This window comes from Uloborus diversus, chromosome 9 (genome assembly GCF_026930045.1).
Source record: "Uloborus diversus isolate 005 chromosome 9, Udiv.v.3.1, whole genome shotgun sequence".
In the NCBI taxonomy this organism is placed as follows: Eukaryota; Metazoa; Arthropoda; class Arachnida; order Araneae; family Uloboridae; genus Uloborus; species Uloborus diversus.
This window is the reverse complement of record NC_072739.1, coordinates 57,338,544-57,365,381: the sequence shown is the minus strand read 5'-3', so window position 1 is coordinate 57,365,381 and position 26,838 is coordinate 57,338,544. Positions and strand designations below refer to the sequence as shown.

At 35.5% G+C, this 26,838-nt stretch overlaps 1 protein-coding gene across 1 annotated transcript in view; it reads right to left on the bottom strand.

Annotated features, from left to right (window-relative positions):
* Positions 1-26,521, bottom strand: part of LOC129229227 (chitin deacetylase 8-like) — a 38,126-nt gene extending 11,605 nt beyond the window's left edge. The window contains exons 1-3 of the mRNA XM_054863489.1: positions 26,443-26,521; positions 9,797-10,033; positions 8,148-8,484 (exon numbers count right to left, since the gene is read on the bottom strand). Coding sequence (XP_054719464.1) covers positions 8,148-8,484; positions 9,797-10,033; positions 26,443-26,515 — 647 coding nt within the window. The 5' untranslated portion in view covers positions 26,516-26,521. The remainder of the gene's footprint in view (positions 1-8,147; positions 8,485-9,796; positions 10,034-26,442) is intronic.
* Between the last annotated feature and the right edge of the window lie 317 nt (positions 26,522-26,838).

The window sequence follows — 26,838 nt, the reverse complement described above, 5'->3', positions numbered from 1 at the left end:
AGCATTAATGCAACCATGGCCAAGGCTTAGCCTTATTTTCAAGAGATATCCAAACACATCCCTCGCCAACAATTCTTGCCTTGCTAAGTTACAGCTATCCAATAACTTAAACGCTCCCATTGAAAGTTTCATCAATCTGATCATACCATAAACGAGTTAAAGCCGATACACTAAATAAGCAGGGTCAGTCAATCTTTAAACAGGTAGGTAGAATATTTTTTCATACCAGTGAAAAGTCTACATTTGTGCAACTTGTAAACTTGTAGCAAGTTAGGAACCTCTCTTTCAAAGGTACTTGATTTTACGGGGAAGTAGATGAGAACCTGCGAAATCCCGAAACATCCCTCGGAAATAATCAGTAACGTTTCAGAACTTTTTGCAGCGTACGATGAATGAATGTAAGAGTATAGAAATAAACATGTTGGAAACAGGAAAATTCATTAATATTTTCCTCAAATTTTCAGTTATGATTGTGGTTGAATTTCGATCACTGAGCGAACACTAGTTTAAATAACTACTCAACATATTAAAACTATTCGGAGTTATTACTTTTAAAATGCTGATGTGAGGGGCGATATCACGTCTATGCCGATTGGCCTTCATATCCTTAATCTGGTATTACTCATTATAGAGTATACATAATACTGTTAATGAATCGAGCACTTTAATTATCCTTTGCTTTAGGGTATTGCCTGTATTTTCCTTGAGCTTAGAAGAGTCATTTCTTAATAAATAGAGACAAGATCAAATCTTCGTGTTAAACAAAATCTCATGAGAAAAAATCACAAGGGATTAGATCTGGGGATCTTGCCAGGGGCAAGCCAGAGAGATGAACAGGTCCTGGTAAAATTAGGGCCCCCTCATGAGAAAAAATTGCACATTTTCAAAGTAGTTTTTTCCAAAAAAAAAAAAAAAAAGAGGGAAGAAAGAAAGAAATTTGCCCTATTTTGATGTCCCTAAAATTGCGGTACAGTAACCGAAACTTGTAAAATCACTGGATCATAAAATCAGCCTCTTTTAAGAATCAAATATGCAAAAACAGAATCATTACAATGCCAAATCATGTTAAAACCATCCTTTAATAAACTCATTATCGCCGCTTTTTAAAATCAAGCTTTGTGAGATAATTTGTTGAAATGAAAAAAGACAACTATAATATGTTACAAATTGTTGCAGACATAATAAATTCCAAAGTTATGTCACACCAAAAAGTAGAGGAACCGATCTCGGAAGATGAGAAAAAGGCAGTGCCATTTTTTCTCTTTTCAGTAGATGCTAGAAAAACGTTTGGTGGTCATACGATGCACTTCAAAATTCAGAGTGAGGACGAAATGTTGAAATTTACAAAAAAAAATTTATAAACATTCAAACGGTGTCGAATATTTACTTTCAAATTCTGTTACTCAAACAACAACACCAATAGTTCAAGACTCTTATGTAAATTTAAAAAATGTACTTCTTGATTCGCTAAAATGCCAACTGTACTTTAAAACACTTAAAATAAATTTTAATAAAGTGATTCATTTTTTTTATTTTATTTATTTATTTATTTTATTTATTTTTTTTTTTGAGTACTTAAATCTTAAAACATTTTAATTTTTTCGACTGCAGAAATGCCGGTTTATAAAATCAGCCGCTTTATAAAATCAAATGTCCTCAGAACGAATGTGATTTTAATAAGCGGCGGACACTGTACCCAGTTCCATGGACCTATAGACCCGTGCCTTAGTCAGATCGTGGATCTCGGTGGCTAAAACAATAATGACATATTGCATGACCTAGCATGGCTATTCTAGCCATGGGATGGACTATCGATTTGAAACTGCTTCACCCACCGTTCGATGCCGTGACTGGGTTCTTTAATAAGTTTCCCGTGCGATAATGACTAGGAACGACGACAGTTTTAGCGCAGGGGTCTCCATCCGTTCAGCCTACGGCCCGCGAGCAGTTTTAACCGGCCCGAAAAAGAAAACTAAGCCCAGAAAATCTCAAAAACCAAAACTAAGCTTAGCATGAGCGTAGCCAGAGGCGAGGGGCAACAGTCCGTCCTTTGAGGAGAGTCTCCAAATTTCACTTTCCTCCCTAAAGTCACCAAAGATAGTTCAAAAATGCATTTCTGAAACTTCAATTTAAAATAATTTCTGGACGAATTTCAAACGATTTCCGGGAATAGCCACCAACCCCTTCGTGAACGTCTCAACATGCAAATATATTGCTTAAAATTGTGCTTTTGAAATTTGGATATCAAAAACTTTCCAGGACAGCTTCTACTTTTTAACATCATTAAAGATGAAATAGTATGTTTCTAGCTCAACTTTTTTCTTAACTTCATTCGCAAAAAGTTTCTGGAAAGAGCATCTGAATTTTCATTTCTTTAAGAACACAAATCACCAAAGATTGTCTAAAATTGAGTTTTTAAAAATAATTTGCAAGGGAAAAGTCTTTGACGTCTCCAAAGATAACCTAAAGTTAGTTTCAGTTTTAAAAAATAATTTGGGGAGCAAATCGCTACCCTCTTTTCCCTTCATTTTACTAAAATTGCCTAAAAATGCGAATTCTGATGTGAATTTTGAAAATTTCTCTTAAGGGGACTCTGAAACTTGTCCTTCGACCATCTGTAACACCTGCAAAGATTGACTAAAACTGCATTTCTAAGACTTTTTTAATTTTTAATGTTCCGGGATATCACTTGATGCGCCCACCGCCGTCCCACTTCTACCTTTTAAGGACTAATAACTCTTGATAACTAATAACTATCTTTTGGAATCAGGAAGCAGCAAAAAACCGCCTGCTCTTGTTTGCCCCTTCTTAACGTGAATGCTGGCTGCGCCTATGCTACTGAGAGCTTCTTCTTTAAAAAACAAGTCTGTCTAGAACTAAATGAGCCTACTTTCCCGTATAATAATATCGACTTTCTAGTATCTGACCAGTATTCTCAAAATTAGCTAAAATCGTAAATTATCTCAAACATATTTTTTTAATATTTTAAGCTGATTTCGAGAAATAAAGTATGCCTCGCTCATCGTAGATACGTAAAAAATAAATAAAAGAACAAATAAAATAGCAGCACCTTTTAAAAAAAGCAGCTACATACATTTTTTCCATCAAAAAAAAAAAAAAAAAAAACTTCAACCGCTTTCAAAAAGGAAAAAAAAGAATTCAAATTAAAATCTCATTAAAATAATCATATCAAAAAAAAAATCGTTTGTTTTTCCCCTGTTGCCAAAAAAATTTTTAAGAATGAATTAATGTACTTTCAAAAATAAATAAAAACAATAAAATGTCAACTTAAAGAAATAATTTTCATTGTCGAAAAAAAAAATCGTCTGCGCATATCTTTATGTAGAAACATAAAGGACTCCAAATTTCTCCGCCAAAAACTGAATACATAAATTAAAACTTTAACTTGAAAATAAAATCAAAACATATTTAAAACAATTATTTCACAGTAAAAACCATGGCTGTGGAGTCAGAGTCGGAGTCCATCTGATTTTGGGACAAAAGAGTTAGATTCGAGAGCCGAAAGTTTTAAATTCAAAGACTCGAAGTTGAAATCGTTCATTTCCCCAAAAAGTCCGTAAGTCTATCAATATTTGCAGAGACGGAGTAGGACTTATTATTTGATACAGGAGTTGGAGTCAGAGTCGAATATCCAAGAGTTGGAGTCAGCCATTTTTCCTCCGTGCATACATTTTTGCTTAAGCTACGAAGTCAGATTCAAAGTCGGGAAATCGGAGTCAGAGTAATTTTCTAGCACAGGAGTCGGAGTCGGAGTCAGGAGCGCCAAAGTTATCGGAGTCGGAGTCGGGAGTAGGTCGTCAAGAGCTATTTCCAACAAAGTTTGTTTGAAGTAAATCCGCCTTTAAGTTCGGAATCTGTATTGACTTTCAGTTTCCCCGTATGCGCTAATGTTAAGAGATTTGAACTGTTCAAAATTGAATGAAAACTTGCTCAAATCAAAAAGATATTTTCGATACATGTTTTTCATCAAAAGCTTTTCCCTACAAAGTTTGTTTGGAGTCCCTTCGCCTCTAAGTTCAAGATTTATTTTTGATTTGAATTTCCCCGTAGGCGCTAATGTTAAGTTTTTTTTGAACTGTTCAAAATTGAACGAAAAATTGTTCAAATCAAAAAATGAATTATAGGAATGAGATGTCCTCGCCGAGCTCTTTCTAAAAAAAAAAAAAAAAATGTTCAAATCGGACTATTCATTCAAAAGTTATTAGGGGGGGGGGGCAGACAGACAGACCGACAGACAGACCGACAGACGAACCGACAGACAGACAGATCGACAGACATTTTCCCCCATCTCAATACCCTACTTTCCAATTTATAATTTTTCAATATTTATCAAACTATTTTAGTTATTTTTGACTTTTTTTTGTTTTTCGGGATATTTTTAAGATGCATTAAGCCTTCTTTCATGCTTTTTTCTTCTTTCTCTGACTTTTACTGGGAAAGTAGGCTAAAAAGGGTTGTGGGTGTAGGGGGACGGGGGCGAAAAATGACAAAACCATTTGAATCAATATTGTCGCATTGCTGACCCGGCTCGCCTTCAACAATTTACAATGTGGCCCTTGAGTAAAAAAGGTTGGAGACCCATGTTTTAGCGTATTCCTAAACACAACAGTTTAACCTACGTGGATGGTTTCACTTTTATTAACAGCGCCAATTTCGTAACAAAAAGATTTTTCGCGAGCTGTGAAAAACTCGTACGATGGCAGCTTCAGAATTAATTAATTTCGGTCAAATAAATTAGTTGTAACGTCAACTGAGAGTAACTTTCGTCTTTGCGGGTAACATTGACCCAACAAATGAAAAGAGTTTTCTAGATCTTTTCGTATGTAAATCGATATTTTCCTTTTATTCCTAACATTCCTTACAGGCAAAGGAGGATTTACTTAACGACTACTAACTGTAGTTAACGATAGCCAATAGCTACATATATTTTGATTCTGTACAAATTAACAGAACACCAAAAAATAAACTGGTAGTCAAATCAACAAATAAAGCCTTCATTTAAATGCACAGTTTTTCAAAGTTAACATCTCCAGTGTTTGTGCGTTTTTGTTGAAGCTGCTATTTTAATTTTAACAAACATTCTTTTTTTATTTATATAATATTAATAGTATTAGTTTAATTCCAGATTTAACTAGCCAGTCATTTCATAGTTAGCGCTGAAAACATCTGATGTCAAAAAATGAATTATTCTAGTAACGTTTTGCTTGTTTACAGTAAAATACGAATTTTAGTTATCGCAAAAACTGGGCCAAATTCATTTATTTTTATTCGCATAAGAGTTGGATCACATTATTTATATTTTTAAACTGATTTTTTGATGTATTCAAAAACAAATTTTCAAACCAGTCATGTTTCCCGCAGGACTAATAAGAGACCAAAAATAAAAGGGGGGGTTGATAACATAACAAAAACGTAGAACTAAAATTTAAAAATTGCATTCTATGCATCAGTAATGTGATTGGTTTCTTTACTTTGAGAATGGTAGCAGTAGCTGAATTTCCTTTGAAAGTTTCAGTTCTTTTTTACCATTGAGTCAAGACTAGCGAAGTGTACCGACCTTGTTCGGGTTAGAAAAACTATCTATCTTAGTAAATAATATGCAGTTACATTTTAATTTAAAATTTAATAGTCAGCAACATTTTTTTTGTTTCGTTTTTATGAGATTTGAAACAAATTGATTTACCTCACTTTCTGATCCAGAAGGGCCGTTTCCATGGACACTTTAGACCCCGGAAAAAACCTGCTTTTCACCGCATTCCAGTTATTTGCGGGGTATATGTGGACTTTTTCTCCTCCTGCTTGCTTCTGGGAGCAAAGCGGAATTTTACCCAGAATGCATTACGCGAAACAAGTTCGTCTACAAGCCGCTAAGGATTGCTGGGTAAAAACCGCTTTCTGTGTCGCAATGGGAAACCTCTTTTTACATGGAAGCGGGGAATTTTTCTATCGTTTTTTTGCGGAGCCAGAGCGGCGTTTACCGGGTCGCAAAGTGTGATAAACGCGGCTAGAGAGACCAACATACAGGTTGTTCCAAAAATGACTGATACATTTGAAAAATCAATAAAAACTAAACAAGCAGCAATAGAAATGTACCGTTGGTTGCACTATGCTTGCGACAACAGTAAATTTTCAGACAGACAAACTTTCAAAATTAGGTGCAATGTTACTCAACAGATGGCACTGCAGGTATTTTAAAAGGTATAAAAGAAAATGCAGTCTGTAAGATCACGAAAATGACCAGTATATTTGAAAAATTAATAAAAACTAAACGTGCAGTGACAGCAATACACTGTTTATTTCCAATATGCGTGAAAAAACAGTAAATTTTCAGACAGACACATTTTCCAAATTAGCTATAATGTCTGAAGGTTTATATTTTTTCTAAGCATATAGCAAATAAACAATGTGTTTCTGTTGCTGCCCGTTTAGTTTTTATTGATTTTTCAAATATACCGGTCATTTTGGCGATCTTACAGACTGCGTTTTCCTTTATACATTTTAAAATACCTGCAGCGCCATCTGTTGAGGAACAGTGCAACTAATTTTGGAAGTGTGTCTACCTGAAAATTTACTGTTGTCCCAAGCATAATGCAACAAAGGGCATATTTTATCGCTGCTCGTTTAGTTTTTATTGATTTTTCAGATGTATTCGTGATTTTTGGAACACTCTGTATAATTCCCACTGAACAATACAATCTTTCTGTACGTAACGTTGTACTACATATCGTATAGTCGTACGTTTGAACTACCGATTTGATGATGGTGATGACATAATAAATTTTTATTGGAAATCGAAATCTTTTAAATTGGAAAAGGAATTATGCAGGAACCAAGGGATGCAAGAAATATGAGTCAACTGATCTGCTGCTGGTGCTGTATGAACAATAAATATCCTATATCATATTATTCCGTTGCGAATTTAATTGGTGTCCAATTTCATGCATAGATTAGGAAAATTAAAGTTGCCCAATAAAATTAGGGACATACTTTAAATTTCAAAAGTGTGAAGAGAAGTCCTGAGAAATTAAGGGATTTGAAGAATTTATGTAGATGACGCACATCGTTGTTTGTAAAAACTATAGCCCTCTCGCTTATCTACAAGACCCTGAAACCAAGACTTTGTCATCCATTGACAAAGAGTCTTGGTTTCATGGTAAACATTGAGGATCACATCTTTTACAGATAATTTCCCTAGTCATCTATTTTGATAAGATGTCCTTTTCCGGGTATTTTCCCGTTCCTTACTTGTAGTAAAATACTCGATAAAGGATTCACCATCTAAGAAAATGGGCTCTTACAGTTGCTCTTAAGACAGAGAGATTGTACAGAGCTCCTAAAAGGAGATGTCTTTCAAGCTAGAAAGAAGTATATCTGCACGCGTTCCTGTATTAATGTTCCAGGTTGGATAGCGAGGAGTCTAGTGGATCGGATTCGAGATCAGTGGGTCTCGGGTTCGATGCCTCAGGTGATAAGCACAAGTATTTTCGGGGTACAGGCTCGTTAAATCTGAATCCGAAAACCCTGTATCACAGAAAAGTACTCTAAACAAAATTTTCCTCCCCTTAAGTCTCGTGACTGAATTGCGGATGTGGCCATGACTTGTGGCGTCATCTCTCGCTGGTTAGTCCAACTACCGTCTTTCTATCAGGGGTACTGATGATCACTTAATACTATGTGCCTTGTCTGAGCTAAAACCCTAAATCGTAGCTTAAATAGCGACACGTCCGCCACCTTGGACTAAATGCTGCTTTCTTCCTATGTATGCTATTGAACTAGCGTGTTTTGCTTCTTCATTGTAATGCTTCTTGACTGTAGATTGACATGGAGTCAATAAGAAATCACAATTAAGAAGCAAAACATATTATTTCATCAAAGCAGACATAGGGAAAAAGCGACGTTTAGCCCCAAGATGGCAGACGTGCCACTACTTTTAAGCTACGGTCCAGGGCTTTAGTTAGTATGGGAATCATTTCCATGCCGTTGAAAGCGGCTAATTCTGGAATATAAAACTTTCTCGTTGCGCAAAAGTTTGATATTAGAGGGGAAGGCATTGTGGACACTTCAGAGTCAAAATTAGAAATCAAAGAAATCAATTCATTTGTTGTTTCGGAGCTTTGCTAACTTACCTGATAGAATGCACGGCGATTTCGTGCCCATCAGCATAAAACTTCTGCACGTGGAAATGGCTCGTGTACTCATGGCTGACGAAGAACGTGCCTTTGATGGGGCAGCCGTTAGGGTTCGTCCTGGAATTTTTCAGCAGCTTCCGGTAGTGGTCGTAGTTGAGAGCATTGACAGCTCCGTCGAATGACAAGAGAATCATCTGAGGCGTCTCGGAGACTTCTAAACCTCCTGGAATGCGCGTTCCGTCAGAGCTGCAGAAGCAGTCGGGCAGGACGCAGACCGCAGGGTCGCATTCCGCAGCTGCCAGTGGATCTGGAGTTGGCGGTTCGGTTGCTTCGGCTTAAAAGAGAAATTTTCATTAAACATATGTAGTACTATGAATCAAACTGATATTTAATTAGAATCACTAAACGTTCCTGGAAAATAATGGGCAGAATGTGCCCAACTTGCAAAAAACAGGAACGTTTTCCGCTAAAAGTCAGTAACCTTCCTGAAATGATCCTGGAATTTTTCGAAATAATACCGAAATCTTCCCGGTTCAAGACAGTCATCTTCATATATATAATAGCCAATGATCGAATAACGCTTCTGACGCCATCAACAATGAAACTCGCGCGACGGCATGATGATTTGATGATATATTTTGGTAATGTTTAAAATGCAGGGAAAGGCTTTATTGTGACAAGGCTGAATTGCATTGCTGGGAACTGCATTAACTGTTTTGCTGGGAAGACTGTGTAATTTCAGGCGAATAAAGAAACGAAAAAGTGGTCAACATTGAAGGCTATCTACTGGAGGCTAGGGTTAATCCACCATATTTTTGGTTAAAATTTCAAATGTCAAGATATCACCAAACAAGCAATTGCTTCGCTGAAATGTAGAAGCAATTTTCACCCGTCATATCTTGACGGGCGATTTTCTAGCGTTTCTAGAATGTTCAGAGAAAACTTAGGAGGTTTTGAGTAATAGCTTGGCGCCTTTCTGATTTCCCAAGAAAGCTTCAAAATCATCTTTGCAATCATGGCCAAAGCTGAGACAGAATTGCAAAGAAGTACCACGTGTCTCACTTGCCTGACGTTCTTGCAAAGTTGCGGAACCCAGAGACCTGTTCGCTTTCATTAGCAGCGTTTATATGGAACGTTTCTAGCACAAAAAAATTTTGCTTTTAACCACATTCCGGTCATATCCCGGGTAAATGTGAATCTTTCTTCCTCCTGCAATCAACTAGAGTAAATGCGGGGATTTTACCCAGAGCGCACTTCGTGAAACGAGTTTGTTTACTAGCTGGGTATAGCTGATAAGGATGCTGGGTAAAACCGCTTTTTCGGATACGGGTGCACGCTTTTTTTTGCATGTGAACGGTGTATTTTCCAATCGGTTTCTTTTTTAGAAGTTGAAGCGGGGAAATGCAAGGCGCAAAAGTCACATGTAAACGTGGATATTGGGAGCTTAGTCAATCTGGACTGACCGTGCTGAACCTAAACCCGATACATACTCTCAATTAATCTTGAAACTGGTAGCTAAAAATATTTTTAACAACAGTGAGAAGTCTGCATCCGTGCAACTTGTAATAATCCAGGAAACTTGTCAGTAAAGATACAAACTGTATACAACTGATAAACTACTGTGCATCATCAACAAAAATACTCACGTGCTTCAACCGGTCCACACACTAGTTGCTTCGTCTTGCGCGTGCAAAATTTTTTAATATCGTCGAAGTAGAGAGATGAGGGGCAGTTCTGAGAGAAGGGGTGGAACCCGGAACATATGTAGAACTTCTTGCACGTTTCGGGATCGGCGAAGAGCCCATCTTGCTGCGGGCAGGTGAAGGCCGGAGTCTCTTCCTGCCTTTTGTTGCGATGGTGTGTTTCCGGGGAAGAGCTGCGAGCTGCAATGAATGAAGCATAAGCATCACAAATATTTTTGAAGCTAGTCCTCATATAAATAATAGCCGATGATCGAGCAACCCGCGTGTTCCAACAATGAAACTCGCGCCACGGCGTGATAATTTGGTAATATGTTTTGGTAATGTTTAACAACCAGGGAAAGACTTTGTTGTGACAAGGCTGAACTCGATCTGGTCACTTAACTGCTTTACTGATAAAACTGTCATTTCAGGGAAATGAAGAAACAAAAGAATGGTCAACAGTGAACGCTACCTACTGGAGTTTAGGGTTAATCCACTGGGGTTACGGTTACAATTGCAACTATCAAAATATCACCAAACAAGCAATGGCTTCGTTCAAATATAGAAGAGTGGAAGCAATTTTCATGCGTCATACCTTGACGGGCGACTCTCTAGTATGGATAAAGGCATAAACATGCTAACTAAATTGCAGATAAGTCTTTTGGAAATACGATATCGTTGCCTCAGAATAACAGCAGGATATTCTCAGGACTGTTGCTGTGAGGCGACGATATGTCTTCGTATCGAGTAAAGCCTCGATTTGTTTATGGATCGATACTGGATTCTTTTGAACGTGCGTCAAGTTTCAAAAGTCCATCATCGACAATTCTGTATGTGTTTAGGTCAGTGACTCTCAACTTGTAGGGTGCGCTCGAGGGGGGGGGGGAGCAAAAATATCCAACAGAAAATATTATTTAAAAGAAATAATTAACTGATTGAAAGGATAAGCAGACAGACAAATCGAAATGAAAATAAATTTCAACCTAATTTAATAATTATCATATTAAAGTAAACAATTTCTGAATCAAAATTTACTTACTAAAACATACCAAATTAGAAAGAAATTTCGTAATTATTAGTGACTTCCTTGAGACTGTCTTGAAGAACACAGTTTTTCGAAGGAATCCTTAATGCACTGTTTAAAATAATCTGCTCAGAAATGAAAACATATGTCTTCTCATTTTTTCCAAGCAGTTTTGCCTTAGAAATAAGAAAATGTCAAATTTAAATTCTGGTAAGCGGACCATCTAAACAATAACGCATGCGCCGAAGGGAAAGCGGGAGTTGAATTTCTCCTTTCAGCTGGTGTGAAAAATATCTTTAGCTACCAGTCTAAAGATTAAATAAGTGTATTTATTAATTGTATCGTCGTTTGCTTAATTATGGCTTGTTCAGTCAGACAAAACTCTCAATGGGAGCTAATATGTCTCTGGTATCTGCATCAAGACAAGACCAGTTAAGAAATGCAGGCCAGAGCGATGCTTAGTTCTTTCTTGCAATGGGGTCATTTCGAAAGTTTTAAAAGTATTTTCTTCTGAAAGAGCACGCTCAAAAACATAGAATCTGACCATTTCTTAAATAATTCCTTTAAATTTAATGTTTTTAAAAAATTACTTAAATCATGTTCTTTCATAGTTTAACGCTTCTGCCGATGACATCACAAATGATGAAATGCCATTCAGTGTTGCCTTTCCCGTTTCTAGAAACAATAACTCCAATGAGTAGGGTCCTGTCTCAGTTCGGATTGCGAAAAACATAATTTGAATTCAAAATTTCAGAATTCAAATTAATTTTCTTTTTTTTTTTTGCTTATTCTATCGATTTCAGTGACGAAAAGTACTACTTTTGAATGAAGGAAACAACCCCATTCTGCCCCAGTACTGTGGCCATGGTTGCGCTGATGCTACCGGAGCTTTTTCTGTAATTCTTCAAGGGGATGCTTCTGGAGCTTTTTCTGTAATTCTTGAAGGTTTTAATCAATTGCCTTAAACCTGCCGAATTCCCTTTAGAGGCTGGCTTTAACCGGTGAGATCTCCATATTCTTCAGAAAGATTCAAAAATGAAAACATGTCGAATTTGTTCGAGAATACGAGTTTCCCAAAAATACGCACATGTTGAACTATATTCGTGAGTAGAGCAGTTTTTAAAATTGAGAACATGGAAAATCGTTTTTGAGAAGAGGGTATATTTCAAAAGTAAGAACTCTTACTTTTCTGTTCTAAGCCAAATTGTTTCGGAGTCATTTTGAGTGAGTGATGTTCCTAAAAATAAGCGATTTTGTCTCAATTCTAAGAAAACCGTTTTTCGCAAAGTTAGGATGTTGTAAATGGTATTAGAATGCGAAATGCCCTTGCGTTTAGTGCGGAAAAAGAATCCTCTACTCCTGACCAATGTATAGTGATTTATTGTTAAATTGTCTTTTGGTTTCGCCACTTGTCGTAAAGTCTGAATTTTTATTCCTCATCAATAGAGAGTCCTTCAGGAATCTTATGAAATGGATCTCTAATCCACTCGTAACTTGCTATCAGTTTGTCATCAGCAAAAAAATACTTTTTAAAATTCTTTGCCTGCATGGCTAAATGATTTTCAATGGTTACAAAAATAACTTTTACATGTTCTTCTTCAGTTTTATAAATCTTAGTACTGTTAGATATTGATAATCAATCTCATCTATGTCCTAGATTGCTTCCAATTTATTTGCATTCAGTTCTTTAATTTCCTATGTTCTAATAAGACTATGCTCAAAACAAAGTTATGCGTAGTAATATTAAATTTGTTTTCGAAACTATCAATATTTAATAAGCTGTTTCAGCTATCCCAACTGGCCTCAGTTTCAAATTTTGACTGTACCCTCGTATTAACGGGGGGGGGGGGGGAGCATGAGCTCCCTTCTGTGTTCAAAGGGGAGCGCAGAGCCTAAAAGGTTGAGAACGCAGAACGCCTGGCTTAGGTCTATCCTTGTGAATAAATTGTTACTTTTGTTGACAGTTAACTTTATTATTGTTGTTACTCATTTCTATGTTTGGCATCGGTTAAAGCGCTTGTCCTACCATCCAACCCACTCAAAACAGAGTGAGTGTAACGAGTATAAGCTGAAAAAGGCTTTTAAAAAGTTTTCAAACTGATGGAGGGAATCGAGTAACGCTTCGGGAACATGTTTTATTGGAAAAGTTTAAAAAGTCAAAAATTGATTACTTTATGATTGCTTAAGTTTAACCATGAACTTAAAATTTGCTGGCTTTTTCAACCATTTACTTCACAGTTAGTTATACATTTTTACTTTTAACAACGTTTAAAAAGCTTGCCCCACCCACCCACCAACGTCTAAGCAAATATAATAAAAGCAAAAAAAAAAAGTAACAAAAAATTCAACAAAATGCAGATAAATGAATTTGGATCACAAAATTCAGAACCATCAAACATAGTTTGTGAATCTGTTCATTTAGAATGAGAAGTTCAATAATATATTTAAATTTAATACAAAAAAGATCGTTTTTAAGTATCTTTTTTGAAATAAAGATTTGTGATGAAACGGGTAAAGGGAAAGTGAATTAGATTGTGAAAGAGAGGTAATACTCATGAAATCAAATCCAGTGTCAGCATAATGATCTAAAAGATTATGAGGAAACACTAACGCAGTCAGAATTACCGTCTTGAGGTGATTTTTTGATCAAAAGTTCTTACATGTATTAAGATTGACAATAATGTTAAAACCAAAGACTCAGGAGGTTTTTTTACCACCCCCCCCCCCCCTCCTCTTTCGCTGTGCCACTGTGAGGAAAACGTATTAAATGTAACCAGTTTGAACATCGGAAGTATTTACGCTTAATTAAACTCTTTAAAAAGTTGAATTTACGAGAAAATTTTAAAAATTTGTGTATGGCTGAATGAGTTCAGGAAATATCATAGCACCCAAGAGAGGCCTCAATGACTATGGCATCCGAAAAAATGTTCTTGTTTGGCAAATGTTGACTGACGATTCGGAAAATTTGGAACCAGTATTGCTTTTTTTTTTAAATTTATTTTTTAATGATGCATAAAGTATCTTCTCATTAGGTACAATTATATGTATGCAAGCTCAATTTTTCTTTCCTTTGGAAGAGTTTGGAGTTTCATTTGATAAATTGAGAATTTTCGACCTTTAAAAAATTTAGGTTTGGAACGCATTTGATAGCACATACAGCCTTGAAATTTGGTACAAAAATTCTTCGGACACAGAGAATAGGCGACTCGGAGCGTTTTTTTTTTTTCTTTTTCAATTTTGAAGCATTTTTTATTTATTATTTATTTATTTATTATTTTTATTTATTTATTTTTTCTTTTGTAATTAATTTTTTACGCAAAATAAATTTTATATAAACTTTTTTTTTTTTCAATTAATTACCACAGGTGGTATAAGTCATATTCTTCAGAAAACGTAAGTTTTGAAAGCAAATATTTTAAATCTTTTGTTTTCTTTTTTTTTTCCATTCTTACATGAAAGTGTTACCAAGGAAGTTAGGGAAACAATGGTCCAGCTAAGTTCCAGTTATTTTACTCATAAATAAAAATAAAAAATAAAAAATGCCTTATTCACGGAAGGAAAAAAAAAGAAAACATATTTTAATATTTAAAAATTCAGGTCAATTTAAAATCAAAGTAGCAATTTTGTTACTTGTGCAAACAATCAGCTGTTTTCATGATTAGTGGGAACATAATACTAAGCTCTCTTAATTAAAGTGAGGCTTAATTAGTAGCTTCAAATGTACGTTAAAAAAATAGTATTTAGCAAATTTGAGGATATACTGGCAATTTATAATTTTGGTAGAATGCCTATTACTGATGTATTCCATCATTTATTTTCACCTCAGAAATAATGGCATTGATAAGGTCTGTCCCGGAAGTGAGGATCTTTCCATTAATATAGGCCTAATAGATACATTTTTCAGGGATTTTTTTTTTCCTTCGTTGCTACAATCTGCACATGTTAAGCATATGAAAACATGTTCACTCCTTTTTTTATAAAAAATTACATCCAAGAAATTCAAGTTCACGGATATGAGAAGTCACAATAACCACGCTAAGTTTTTAAAGCAAAATCTCTATCTTCTTGTTTTCGACAAAAATTTCACAACTTCAACTATGGCTGAAAATAAACAAGGGAGCTCTCTTGTATCATGGAAAATAAAATTTGATGTCATTACTGCCACGTGTTAATTAGGAATGGCATTTTGTATTTAGGTAACGGAGGTGAGAATTTATTGTGTCACATGACTCCTTGTCCTTCTAAAACAAACTAAAACACAATTTTAAAAAATTAAATATACTTAAAAATTAGTATTTGAGACACTTGTGAAAGGAATAATAAATAAATAAGTATATACTTTTAATTAAACAAGTTATTAAGAAACAAAAACAGTCACACAAGGTGTGTGACATGCCATGGAGGTGACAATTCACATGTTGTGAACCAAAAATATGCTGAAATAAAAATTATTATTAAAAAATTGTTGGCAGGTTTAAATAGATATATTTTTGATGAAATTAAAAACCATTGTTAACTGTATTGTTCATTAACGTTTTTTCTGTAAAAGGCGTGTGATAGAAAAGTTACACTTTTTGAAGAATGACCCATATAAACGCTTTGAATTTGAGAACACCTTAGGTTAAACTTAACTCAAGAACTGAGCTACAAAGCAAAATGATAATGGAGACTGAATTTGAAAACGACTTTTCGAAAGTTGCCGAGAGCTGTTTTCCTACGGCTCCGCTTGCTGTGCAGACCCCGGGGGTGTTCATTTCAATTGAAGCGATTTTGTCTTTCCTTTTATAATATTAATTTCGTATTTTTCTTTTTTTTTTTGATCAAATTGTTATTTTTTTTTTTCGAGTGGGAGTGGGATTTTCATTTTTTTCGAACTATAATAAATGCTTTAATTTAATTCTATTTCCTATGGAAAGGGGACAAGGATTTTAATTTTCTTCTTATCGCAACACGTATTTTAATCCTTTTCCCTTTCGGGGACCAAATAAGATTGCAAAGCAATCTTCGGCGTTGGTGAGCATTAGCGAGCAGTGGGCGGAGCCCCCTAGCAGTTGAAACTTCATTTGAACCTAATGAACGAAAAGTAAAAATTATAGTCCACAAGCAGAGCAAGTTCTTTTTTTTTTCTTTCTTTCTTTTTGGGGATAAATCGTAGAAACACTTTAAAAGTGTTTTTCTTTCTTTTTTTTTTCTTTCTAGTTTTGCTACGCTTTTTAATTCTTTCTGAACTGATTGCGAAAGTCTCTCTCCAACACCTGGCAACATTAATCAAAAGGAAAGATTAAAAACACGTTATGGTGAACGACCTTCCGCCATTTTAAATTGTAGTATATTTCTTAGCGGTTGGAGGTACGATCGGCTATAATTAGATCATAATCTGAATAAATAAATCGTTAATTGCGTACACACACAATGAGGTGAATAAAATGGCATTAGCAGAGCTCAGTATGTCGGACAATTAAAAGTTATCTGTAGCTAATAGCTAAAGAAAGTGTTCCTTAATACTTCATATGTGATGAATTGCAGTTTTGGAATCATTTTCTGACGTCTTTCATAAATTTAAAGCATTTCAAATGATTGTCTGTTGATGATATCAGTGACGTACCTAGAAATTAATTTTTGGGGTTGTACATTGTCATTGCACCAAAAACAGAGCAAATTTTTCAGTTTCGAATCACCACTCGGAAAAAACTGAAGTATACGTTTGGACATAGGTGTATGTTCCAATAGAGCTACCGGTCGACCGCGGAGACTAACCAGGAGTATTCCAGTGGAGCTACCAGTTATTTTTTGATCAATAACAAACAGTGGTGGCTCGTGTTTTGAAAAAGTGAGAGGGCCAGATCATGGGTGCACTCGCCTCCGCCCTCCCCCTTGGTTTTTAAAAAGAAAAAGAATAAAAAAATATATGTATTTTTTAATATTTAAACTTTTTTTGTTAAATTAATAAAGTTAAATTTATTTTTGCAACTAAATTAAAAACGTGAAGAAGTAATAACTTTTAAGGTATATTCAAAACTAATATGAAAATAATCTAAAAAATAATGATTGCTTCTCTAAATTGTCGTTATAGTAAGCTAATTACTTAAAGAGTCAAGAAAGGAGCAAACGGTCTAATCTTGTGCAAATAAAGGCTTCTTCCTTTATTGTTGTTTATTTTACATAGCCTGAATCGCTTAAGAACATTCAAGCTATGTAAAATAAACAGCATACAGGGTAACGGTCTCTGCGAATCCTGCTGTAAATATTGCATTGGTGTTCAATGCATTGGTGTTGAGGAGAAAAAACACCCACACACGCGCGCAGATAACCCGCGACAACGTATAATCCGCACCTCATTAATTTTACACTTTTTAATCTGCGGATTATATGCAGAATAATACGGTACAATCCATTTTTTATTTAATTTCAAACACGTACGTACAAAAAAAGGAAAAGAAATGAAAAGTTATAAATTATTGTCTTCTGAAAAAAGTGAGGGGGCCCGGGCCCCCTCTGGCCCCTCCCACGAGCCGCCACTGATAACAAATATCCCTCACCTGTGAATTTCTCGTCTGCGCAAGTAACCGCGTAACAGTAAGTTACTTACTGAAAATACCATGCTTTGTCTTCAATCTTCGAGTTGAACTGAACCATTGCTTCGGTCACTCGTACTCGTCTGGTCTGTGCTAATTTTACACTGGTGTGCAAAAATTAAGGACGAAGTCGAAAAATTAGCATATCAGCTGAACGAAGAGGCAGAGCGGACAGAAAGACCAATCAGGAGATTAAGTAAGCACATGCGCAGATATGCAGGCAGACGTAATGGGGGAGTGTCTGAGTAGTATAAAGCATGTTGTCAGTGTAAGATCAGTATTTCTGGCAAAGAGATTGCACGCCGTATAGCAATTAAAATCACACCGAGTTGCTGCCTCAGCGAGAAATGACGAATAATCAATCTGTTAGACGACATCTGGATGCTTTTACCCGAGGTCGAATCATTGGGAAGTTGGAGGAAGGCCATAGTGTGACAAGTGTGGCTGCAGAGTTCGGAATTGCTCACAGCATCGTTTCACGACTTTGGAGACAATTTCAAACTACAGGAACAACTATCCGGGGGTTCAGTAGTGGTCGTCCACGAGGAACCACACCCGCAGATGACCGGTATATTGTCTTACAGGCCAGAAAAAACAGGCGGCAGACAGCGGAAGAAATCACTAGACACACGACACAGGCGACTGGACGACCGATATCGCGTTTTACCGTGGCCAGAAGACTGCACGGTGGTGGTCTGTTTGCGCGATGCCCTATACGGTGTGTACCTCTAACGCCTGCCCATCGGAGAAGGCGTTCTCTGTGGTGCCGGGAACACCGGAATTGGAGAGACAATGAATGGGGACGAGTACTCTTTACAGATGAGAGCAGATTCAGTCTGAGTAGCGATTCTCATCGCATACTCATCTGGAGAGAGCGGGGAAGCCGCAATCATCCCTCGAACATCATTGAAAGGGACAGGTATGGAGGTCGCGGTGTTCTCGTTTGGGGAGGCATCATGCTTGGTAGTCGTACAGACCTTCACATCTTCGACGCAGGTTCAGTCAACGGGACCCGTTATTGTAACGAGATTCTTCTTCCATATGTGCGTCTTTTTAGAGGCGCTATGGGTCCGCAGTTCCTTTTCATGGACGACAATGCACCATGTCATCACACAGTAGCTCCGAACAGCTCTTAGAGAGTGAGGATATTGAACGTATGGATCTCCGGATCTCAATCCCATCGAGCATGTATGGGATTTTCTTGGCAGACGCTTGGCAGCTCGTACCTTACCACCAGTAACGATTCGGGAGCTTCGATTGACGCTGCAAGACGAATGGGCAGCAATGCCTCAACAACTCATTGACACCCTCATTCTCAGCATGGGCAGACGCTGTGAAACCTGCCTAGCAGTCCGGGGAGATCATATCCCCTACTAAAGACCGGATGTTTCTTGCTGGACACCCATCACAGGGATGTTTCGACCTTCAGTCGCATTGCGCTCCATGCTACTTTTTCAATAAAGCTTCTTTTTATCCCTCTGATTTCTCTTTTAGTAAGTGTTGCTTACATTACACATGTCCTTACGTATTGGGGATCTTACGGTATTAAATGTGTTGATTTGGAAAGCTTTTGTACAAAGTTATATTGAAAAAACCGTCTCCTCCTTAATTTTTGCACATCAGTGCATATTAGCTACCAGTTTGTTTGCCACTCTTGGTTTCGTTAAGAGCTTTTCCACCTTCAACTCAGTCACCTCCTATGCCGGGCTGATGAGTGCTAATAAGCACGAAACTGCATGTACTCCTCTGGATTGACTGTGCTCGCGGTGGATTTCATGAAACCGCGTTATTAACCAAAAGCTTTCCATGAAGCATCGTAATGATAGGATTATGTCTCTTTGCACCTCCTACATGGTACGCTACTGAGTGATATTATCAACAAGAAAACAATTTTATTACTTGGTTATGGTTGATTAGTCCCCATATTTTTAATCAGGACTTCGAACCGGAAGTGAATCAAGAAACGGAAGAAACTGTTATTTTGGTCGGAACAAAATCCGAAAATGAACCGAAGAAAAAAAAAAACCTTTTCTCGGTTTGATTTCTCTCAGTCAATTAGGAACTGTAAAAACTAATATTTTCTAATTTAAAACCGTATAACTATAATCATTACATGTATTGCAACATTTATGATTGATAATTATATTTCTAGTACAAATAAGAAGATACACAAAATAAAATATGATTCATTCGGATCTGAACTGAAAACCGAAAACGATTATTTTTGGCGGAATAAAAAATGGAACTGAACCCTGAACTGAAACATACATATTTGTTTAGTTGAACAGGAACCGAAAAAAAAAAAAAAGACTGGAAGCCCTGGTTTTAATATAATATTAAGATCCTTCGCAACGGAGGAGGGGTGGATTAAAACACCACACAGTTCCCATAAGTCAACTCGAAGTTTTCATTTCTGTTTCAAATTAAAATATTACACGTCCCCTCCCCTCCCCCCCTCCCTCGAACCGTAGAGGCAAAATTTACATTTATTTTTGCTACTGATATCATTTTTAGATTATTATTATTTTTGGACGCACAAAGCTTCTAGTTAAATTGCAAACACATTCTACGAAATCTTTTTTTTTAAAGCTTATTTATGACGAATGAAGAAGTGAGCTACAGGGGCGCCCCGATTAGACGTCGCGAAAGGTCACTGTGGCCTCCCAAAAAAGTCCTTCCTCGGCAAATTTTGCCTGCCGAAGCGGCAAAGAAGGAGGCAGTATTGCGAAATTGCATTTAAAAAAAAAAAAACATTTAAAATGATGCTCAAATTTTACCCCTCTAAAAAAATTTGGAGTTTCATTACACGAATTGAAAGGCTTCCCCTCCCCTCCCAAAATGTTAGTTTCGGCCGGGCCCTGGTCAGGGACCGACTAAGTAAAAGTGAGGCCAAAGGCCCAGAGCAATGTGGAGGCCCCCTGAACCGCCTGAACACTGGAAAGCGGAATGCAGCAGTAGTAGTTGATTTACAAAATCGGAGCCCTTCGGAATGCATTTTTGGGGACCCCTTTGTCTATCACAAAACTTATGCAAATCATTTATGATGTGCATTTATGACTCTCATTCGGGGCGTGACTTGATAAATTTGCTGCTGGCAGAATGAATAAAAATTAAAAGGGTTCTGCCAATTAAATGAGTCATTATTTTTTTACTATTACTTTTAAAATGCGTGTATTTTTCGTATAGTTGTTATGCTTTGCATACTTCTTCGAGTAATTTGGGACCCGGTAGGAAGAGGTGTCCCAGGTCTTGGCGCCTTGGTCTAATCGGCCTGTCATCAGGCAATGTCTCTGGTGAGCTATGATTACGCTTGCCAGACGTTCCAGTTTGACCGGGACAGTCCCGAATTTCAGACGAAATTCCGGTGTCCCGGCCAGTTTACTTCATGTCCCGGGAAATGACAAATTTGATAAAAGATGACCAAAAAAGTCTTGAAATAAGAAACTGAAGGATCATTTAGGGGATAGTTAATTTGTCATTTATAACATTAACATAAAAAATAATGTTGGATTAGCTTGTGAAGATTTTTTCAACAAGATTAAAAACGAAAAAGTTCTGCCCAATTGAAAGTTCTTGAAAATATTGTTCAAATTTTTATTCCTCATTCAAATAGTTTCTTCTTGTTTCATGGGTTTTGGTTTACCTCTGACTTTGGTTCATAGAAGTTAGTAACCATTTATCCCCCCCCCCCCGGGGACACCTTTTGGTGTCCCGGTTGAACATCTCAGAAATCTGGCAAGCCTAGCTATGATCACTGAAAGAATGTATTCTGTGCTGACTTCCTCAGAACAAAATATTTAGGCTACACTCCTTGCACGTGTCGAAGTGTGAGTTAAAATCGGCTGTCTGTAGTTCCTCTTCCGCGGGAATGCCATGGCCAACAGCTTTGCAAGCGACCATGAAGTATCTCACGGATGCAACGACAGGTTTATTTCACTCCTGCATAACCTAAATCTGATTCCGAAACATGTTCCTTGCTACAAAAATGCCTGAACTTCGATCATAATGTTATATTTTCTTGCACTTGAAAACAGATTGGGGAGTTGAAATTTTCAGATTAAAGTGGTTTACTGAAACTAAAAATAAGAGTTACTGAAATTTCTCACCACACAATTACAAAAACAAACAAAAAGAACAAAAGATAATTAAAAAAAATATCGACAGCGTTTATGAAATTCAATGTCCACAAATCAACGAAATAAAAAATCCCGTCACCCATTTAGATTTGAGGTTTGTTTTTCCGGCGGGAGAGGGTTTGGTGGAGGGGAGAATATATCAACGATTATTCCGGTTTGTTCAACAGGCGTGCCCACCCCCAAGAGCAACAGCGCACCGAAGCTCAACCCCCCCCCCCCCAAAAAAAAAGCAAGGCCCCTCCCCCAAAAGTAAAAGATCCCTTAAAAACAATCTCCTTATAATAGAATATTTTCCAAGTTGAAAGTTAGAGGAGGGCAATGTAAAATATGGTAATTATAAAAAGAAAAAAAATACCTACACCAACTCTTAAATATTCCATTAGGCGTATGTTTCAGTACTATAACAAATACTATACATTTCAGTACTATACAAAGTGACATGGTGAAATATTTGCTCTGCTTTTAGCACCAGCTATCTACAAGTAATATTTTAACTGTATAGAAACATATGTAGTCCGTTCCAATCAAGAAAAAAAAAAAAAAAACTCTGAAAATTAAAGAATATGATAATGCAAGCAATTTTCAAAAATTGATACCCCTATTGTAATATTTTGTTACAAGTCAAAAAAAATTTTAGATAAAGTTCTCATTATTTAAGTTGTAAATATTAATTGAGATCTACTAATTATTCAGTCCAGCATTCATTTGTTTAATATCAAGCTTATTTGTATTTTAAATGCTTTGTACAGTTAGTCAAGTGCATGCGAGGCAAAGTGGATGGGGCAACGAAATAGTTCATTTTATTTCCTTTTTTAATCTTTTATGAAATCACTTACGCATTCATTTATTAATCATGTCATTTACATTCTTTCATTTAGTAATTCTCTTATTTTTAACACGCTTTTGTTAGCTTCTCCTGTATGTATGTATATATGTATGTATCGTGTAAAAGAATCTTGCAACTCAAATTTTGCCCACTTCCTGACATCGGATTCTTTTGAAATTCGGTACGCAATCTCAGACCCTATGACAATGCAATATTCTATAATTAAATTAATTAATCAACTATTAATTGTTAGTTTATTCCAATTTTAATCCATATTTTGGCATAAATCCAACAATGTGAAGAAGAAAATTTTAAAAGAAAAATATGTAAAAATGATCGCAAAAATTATTTTAAGCTATCAATAAAAACCTTCGATTTTTCAACATCAGACAATATTCGTTCCAATGTTCCAAGGTAATTAGAACATGAGTTATAATTGCTTGTAACTAATTTCATGCTAACATTTAGGTGAGCCTTCAACTGGCAATTTATTGTTGATCAATCCATTGATCAACCATGAGGCCATTGTTGAACAATACTTTTATTGAAATGTATCTCAAATTTTCAAAGTAATATAAATATAACTTCCGCACACATACATCGATCACTGAGATAGATTAGCTGGATTAGACTATTATTCGGCTGGCAATTTATCGGCGCAGTTGAATGTTTTTAGAGCTCGTCTATTACACTGTAAGGAATATAATTATTCTCTTTGGAGTTCAAGAGACCTCGTTTCTAATGCTGCCCGAGATCTATAGTCGCTTCTGTTTATTTGGCAAATTCCGTGAATATAAAACATTTTGAATTTTGTTCAAATGAATAGTTTTTTGCGAAACAAGTTGATACAGGGTGGCGACATATCAGGGAAATCAGGGAGATCAGGAAAAAGTCAGGGAACTTTATCACTCAGGGAAAAATCAGGGAATTTTGGAAAAATAACAAAAATTCAGGGAAAATTGATCAAATGAAAAATTTTTTTTCCTTGCAAATGAAGTACTTCCATTCCGTACGAATTTTCCGTCAATTATTTGTTTTAAAAAAGTAAAATTAATGAGGTGCGATTATGCAGTTCCGCATATTTGTGCATCTTTTTTCCTCAAGATCAAAGTATTCAATCTTAAGATGAGCTTCCTAAGATTGCTTCTGTGTTTGTAAAGTTGTTTATTTTACCTTACTTGAATTTTCCTTCCAAGCATTCCAAGCTACGTAAAATAAACAACCCTACAGGCAAAGAGGAAGCCGCCGTTAATGACTTGCTCCCTTGCCTTTACTCATTGTCTTGAAGTAATTAGTATACTGTTATCACGATTTCAAGAAAAAATCTTTGTTTTATAATTAATGCTGAAAAAGTCTGAAAAGTTATCACTTGGCGTTTTTAATTAGTTCGTTAAACTTGAATTTTGACTGAAAATCAAATTTGTTTTTTTTGCCATGGTATTATTCACTGTCAGAATTACACGAAGGGTTTTTTTTTTCAGACTTTAAAACTCTTTTATTTTAAAACCCTATACATATACATTTCAAAATTAATAATTGTTTTTGAATTTCAATGTTGTTTATTACTAAAGAAATCTAAGATTTTTTTCCGAAAACTAATGAAATCATTTGAAATGGAGTTGTGTACATAAGTAAATATTTTTTATTATTTTTTAATAGTTAAAATACTGTATTCATTCATTAAAACCTAAGTTCTTGATTAGAGAATAGCTCAATATGACTGGTTGTTGAAAGATTTCAATTTTTTGTACATAAATATGTCTATTCTGCCGTGTATAAGTAAAGGGCAATAACTGCATTTTTTTTTTTTTTTTTTTGCGTTTTTATCATCTATTGTACGTTATCTTTATTGTACATACTCGCTTATTTGGTTTCCGCTGAAAAAGAAGCGTGAAGAAAACGTCTAATTCCAACATTTTCCTATTATTAGTAGTGAGTCCACCACATTTTTTTTTTTTTTTTTTCAAATACCTCGAAAACTTATTTCTGCAGATACTGCCGTTTTCCTGCACACGGCAGTATTATTTACGTAAGTAAAACTACATTACTTCTATACTTTAACTGCCACTTGTTACTCTTGCAGCTACAATTATACTGCTTGAAAATTCAGTTCAAGATTAGTTCCATTTAAATTTTTTAGTTTTATCATGGTTAGATATGTCTTTAAGAATGGTTTTAATAATTTCTTAGGCTTCTTATGTTAACTGGGTCCTGGAAGTAATTGTTTTAGATTTCCGACAATATTTCTCTGTCAATAATTTAATATACAATTTTTACCAAAAAAAAAGGACCATCTTTTCAAAATATATTTTTATTAACAGCTTAAACTGTATTAGACACTGCATTTTATTTAATATGCAATGTTTTTCAGGTAGGGCAAAGAAAAGGAAACCTTTATCATTCATTGGTAACGTAAATCAGGGAAATCAGGGAAAAGTCAAGGAACTTTTTTTTCCCAGTTCCTGTCGCCACCTTGTTAAACTAAACAGAAAAAAGAAGAAAAAAAAAAGTAAAATAATAGTTTAAAAAACTAAAAAAAAAAAACACTTTTGTAGCAAAATGAACTTAAAAGTTGACCAAACACTTAATTTTAATGTAATTCAAAAAAGCGTGGGGGCTGTCTATTTACATTTTTGCATGGACAACAAATGGAAGAAATTCAAGACAACTGATAAGAAGCCCTCCACGCTTTTTGTATTACATTAAAACTAGGTGTTTGCTCAATTACTTTATATACTTACTACTGGCACCCGCACGGCTTTGACCGTAGTAAAAAAATGAAAAGAACTTTTGTTTCGCCTGTATATTTACAAATAATGTATGATGAATTTGTCGCCAATTGGCTTGCCCATGTTACGGTTCCACGTTATGATAACTTGGTAATTTACTCGTCCATCTTATAATAATTTTGCTCGGAAAAATGTTCTCAAAATTGGAATTAAAAAAGGAACAAAATCGAATTTTTAAAAAATTGCTTCGAGGTGCACACCCCCATGCTACAAACTAATTCTGTACCAAATTTTATGAAAATCGGCCGAACGGTCTAGGTGCTATGCGCGTCACAGAGATCCTGACAGACAGAGAGAGATCCGGACAGAGAGACTTAAGATCATTCAAAAGATTATTTTTAACTTTTTAGTTCACTTTGCTACAAAAGAGTGTTTTTTTTTTAGTTTTTTAAACTATTATTTAATTCTTCTTCAATCACCATTTTATTAACTTTTTTTTTCTCATTTATTCACTCATTTATTCATTTTTTGTGTATTGTTTCATTTATTCATTCATTCCTTTATTTACTCATTAATTTGATCAAAAATATCTTTAATAATCGAATAGAAACTATTTCATCAGAAAAGTATTTTATTTTGCACTTTGCCACATAAAAAAATATATAAATAAAAACAAAATAAAAATAAAAAAGTGAAAAATTTAGAGCAGACAACTCAGTTCGAAGCACTGCTATGAATCGACTACGAAAACTAAATATGTATTCATAGAATCCTGAATTAAAGCTCTAAATGTAATTGTTTTTTACATACCCAGACAAACGCTGATTGAGAGTATAAATAAAACAGGAACTAAACAATGCAGATAAACATTCATAGCAGGCATCTCGTTTCGAGGCACTGTTATGGATCGACTATGAAAATTTAATATTTATTCATAGAATTATAAATTAAAGCTCTAAATGTAACAATTTTTTACATACCCAGACAAACGCTGATTGAGAGTATAAATAAAACAGGAACTAAACAACTCAGATAAACATTTATAGCAGGCATCTCGTTTCGAGGCACTGTTATGGATGGACTATGAAAATTTAATATTTATTCATAGAATTATAAATTAAAGCTCTAAATGTAACAATTTTTTACATACCCAGACAAACGCTGATTGAGAGTATAAATAAAACAGGAACTAAACAACTCAGATAAACATTTATAGCAGGCATCTCGTTTCGAGGCACTGTTATGGATCGACTATGAAAATTTAATATTTATTCATAGAATTATAAATTAAAGCTCTAAATGTAACAATTTTTTACATACCCAGACAAACGCTGATTGAGAGTATAAATAAAATAGGAACAAAACAACTCAGTTTAACATTTGCAGCAGACATCTCGGTTTGGAGCACTATTATGAATCAGCAACGAAACCAACTGATCTGCTACTTCGCAGAAAATGAAAAACTGAAAACGAAATGCCGCTAAACCTGATCCTAGAAGCCGCAGGGGTAATGCTAATTCTTTTTGCTATCCTCCTGACACAGAAATTATTCTCACCCAAAGAAAGTTGTTCCTCAATAACAATGGCGTTTCTTTTTCGCGATTTTAATCTCTCTCTCTCTTCTCTTTACTTTAGGGTCATGAAGTAGGGTTGGGTGATCTTTGTTCCTTTGTGGAAGGTGCAGGTAGGTCAGCGTTGCATGGAACTATTCTTCCA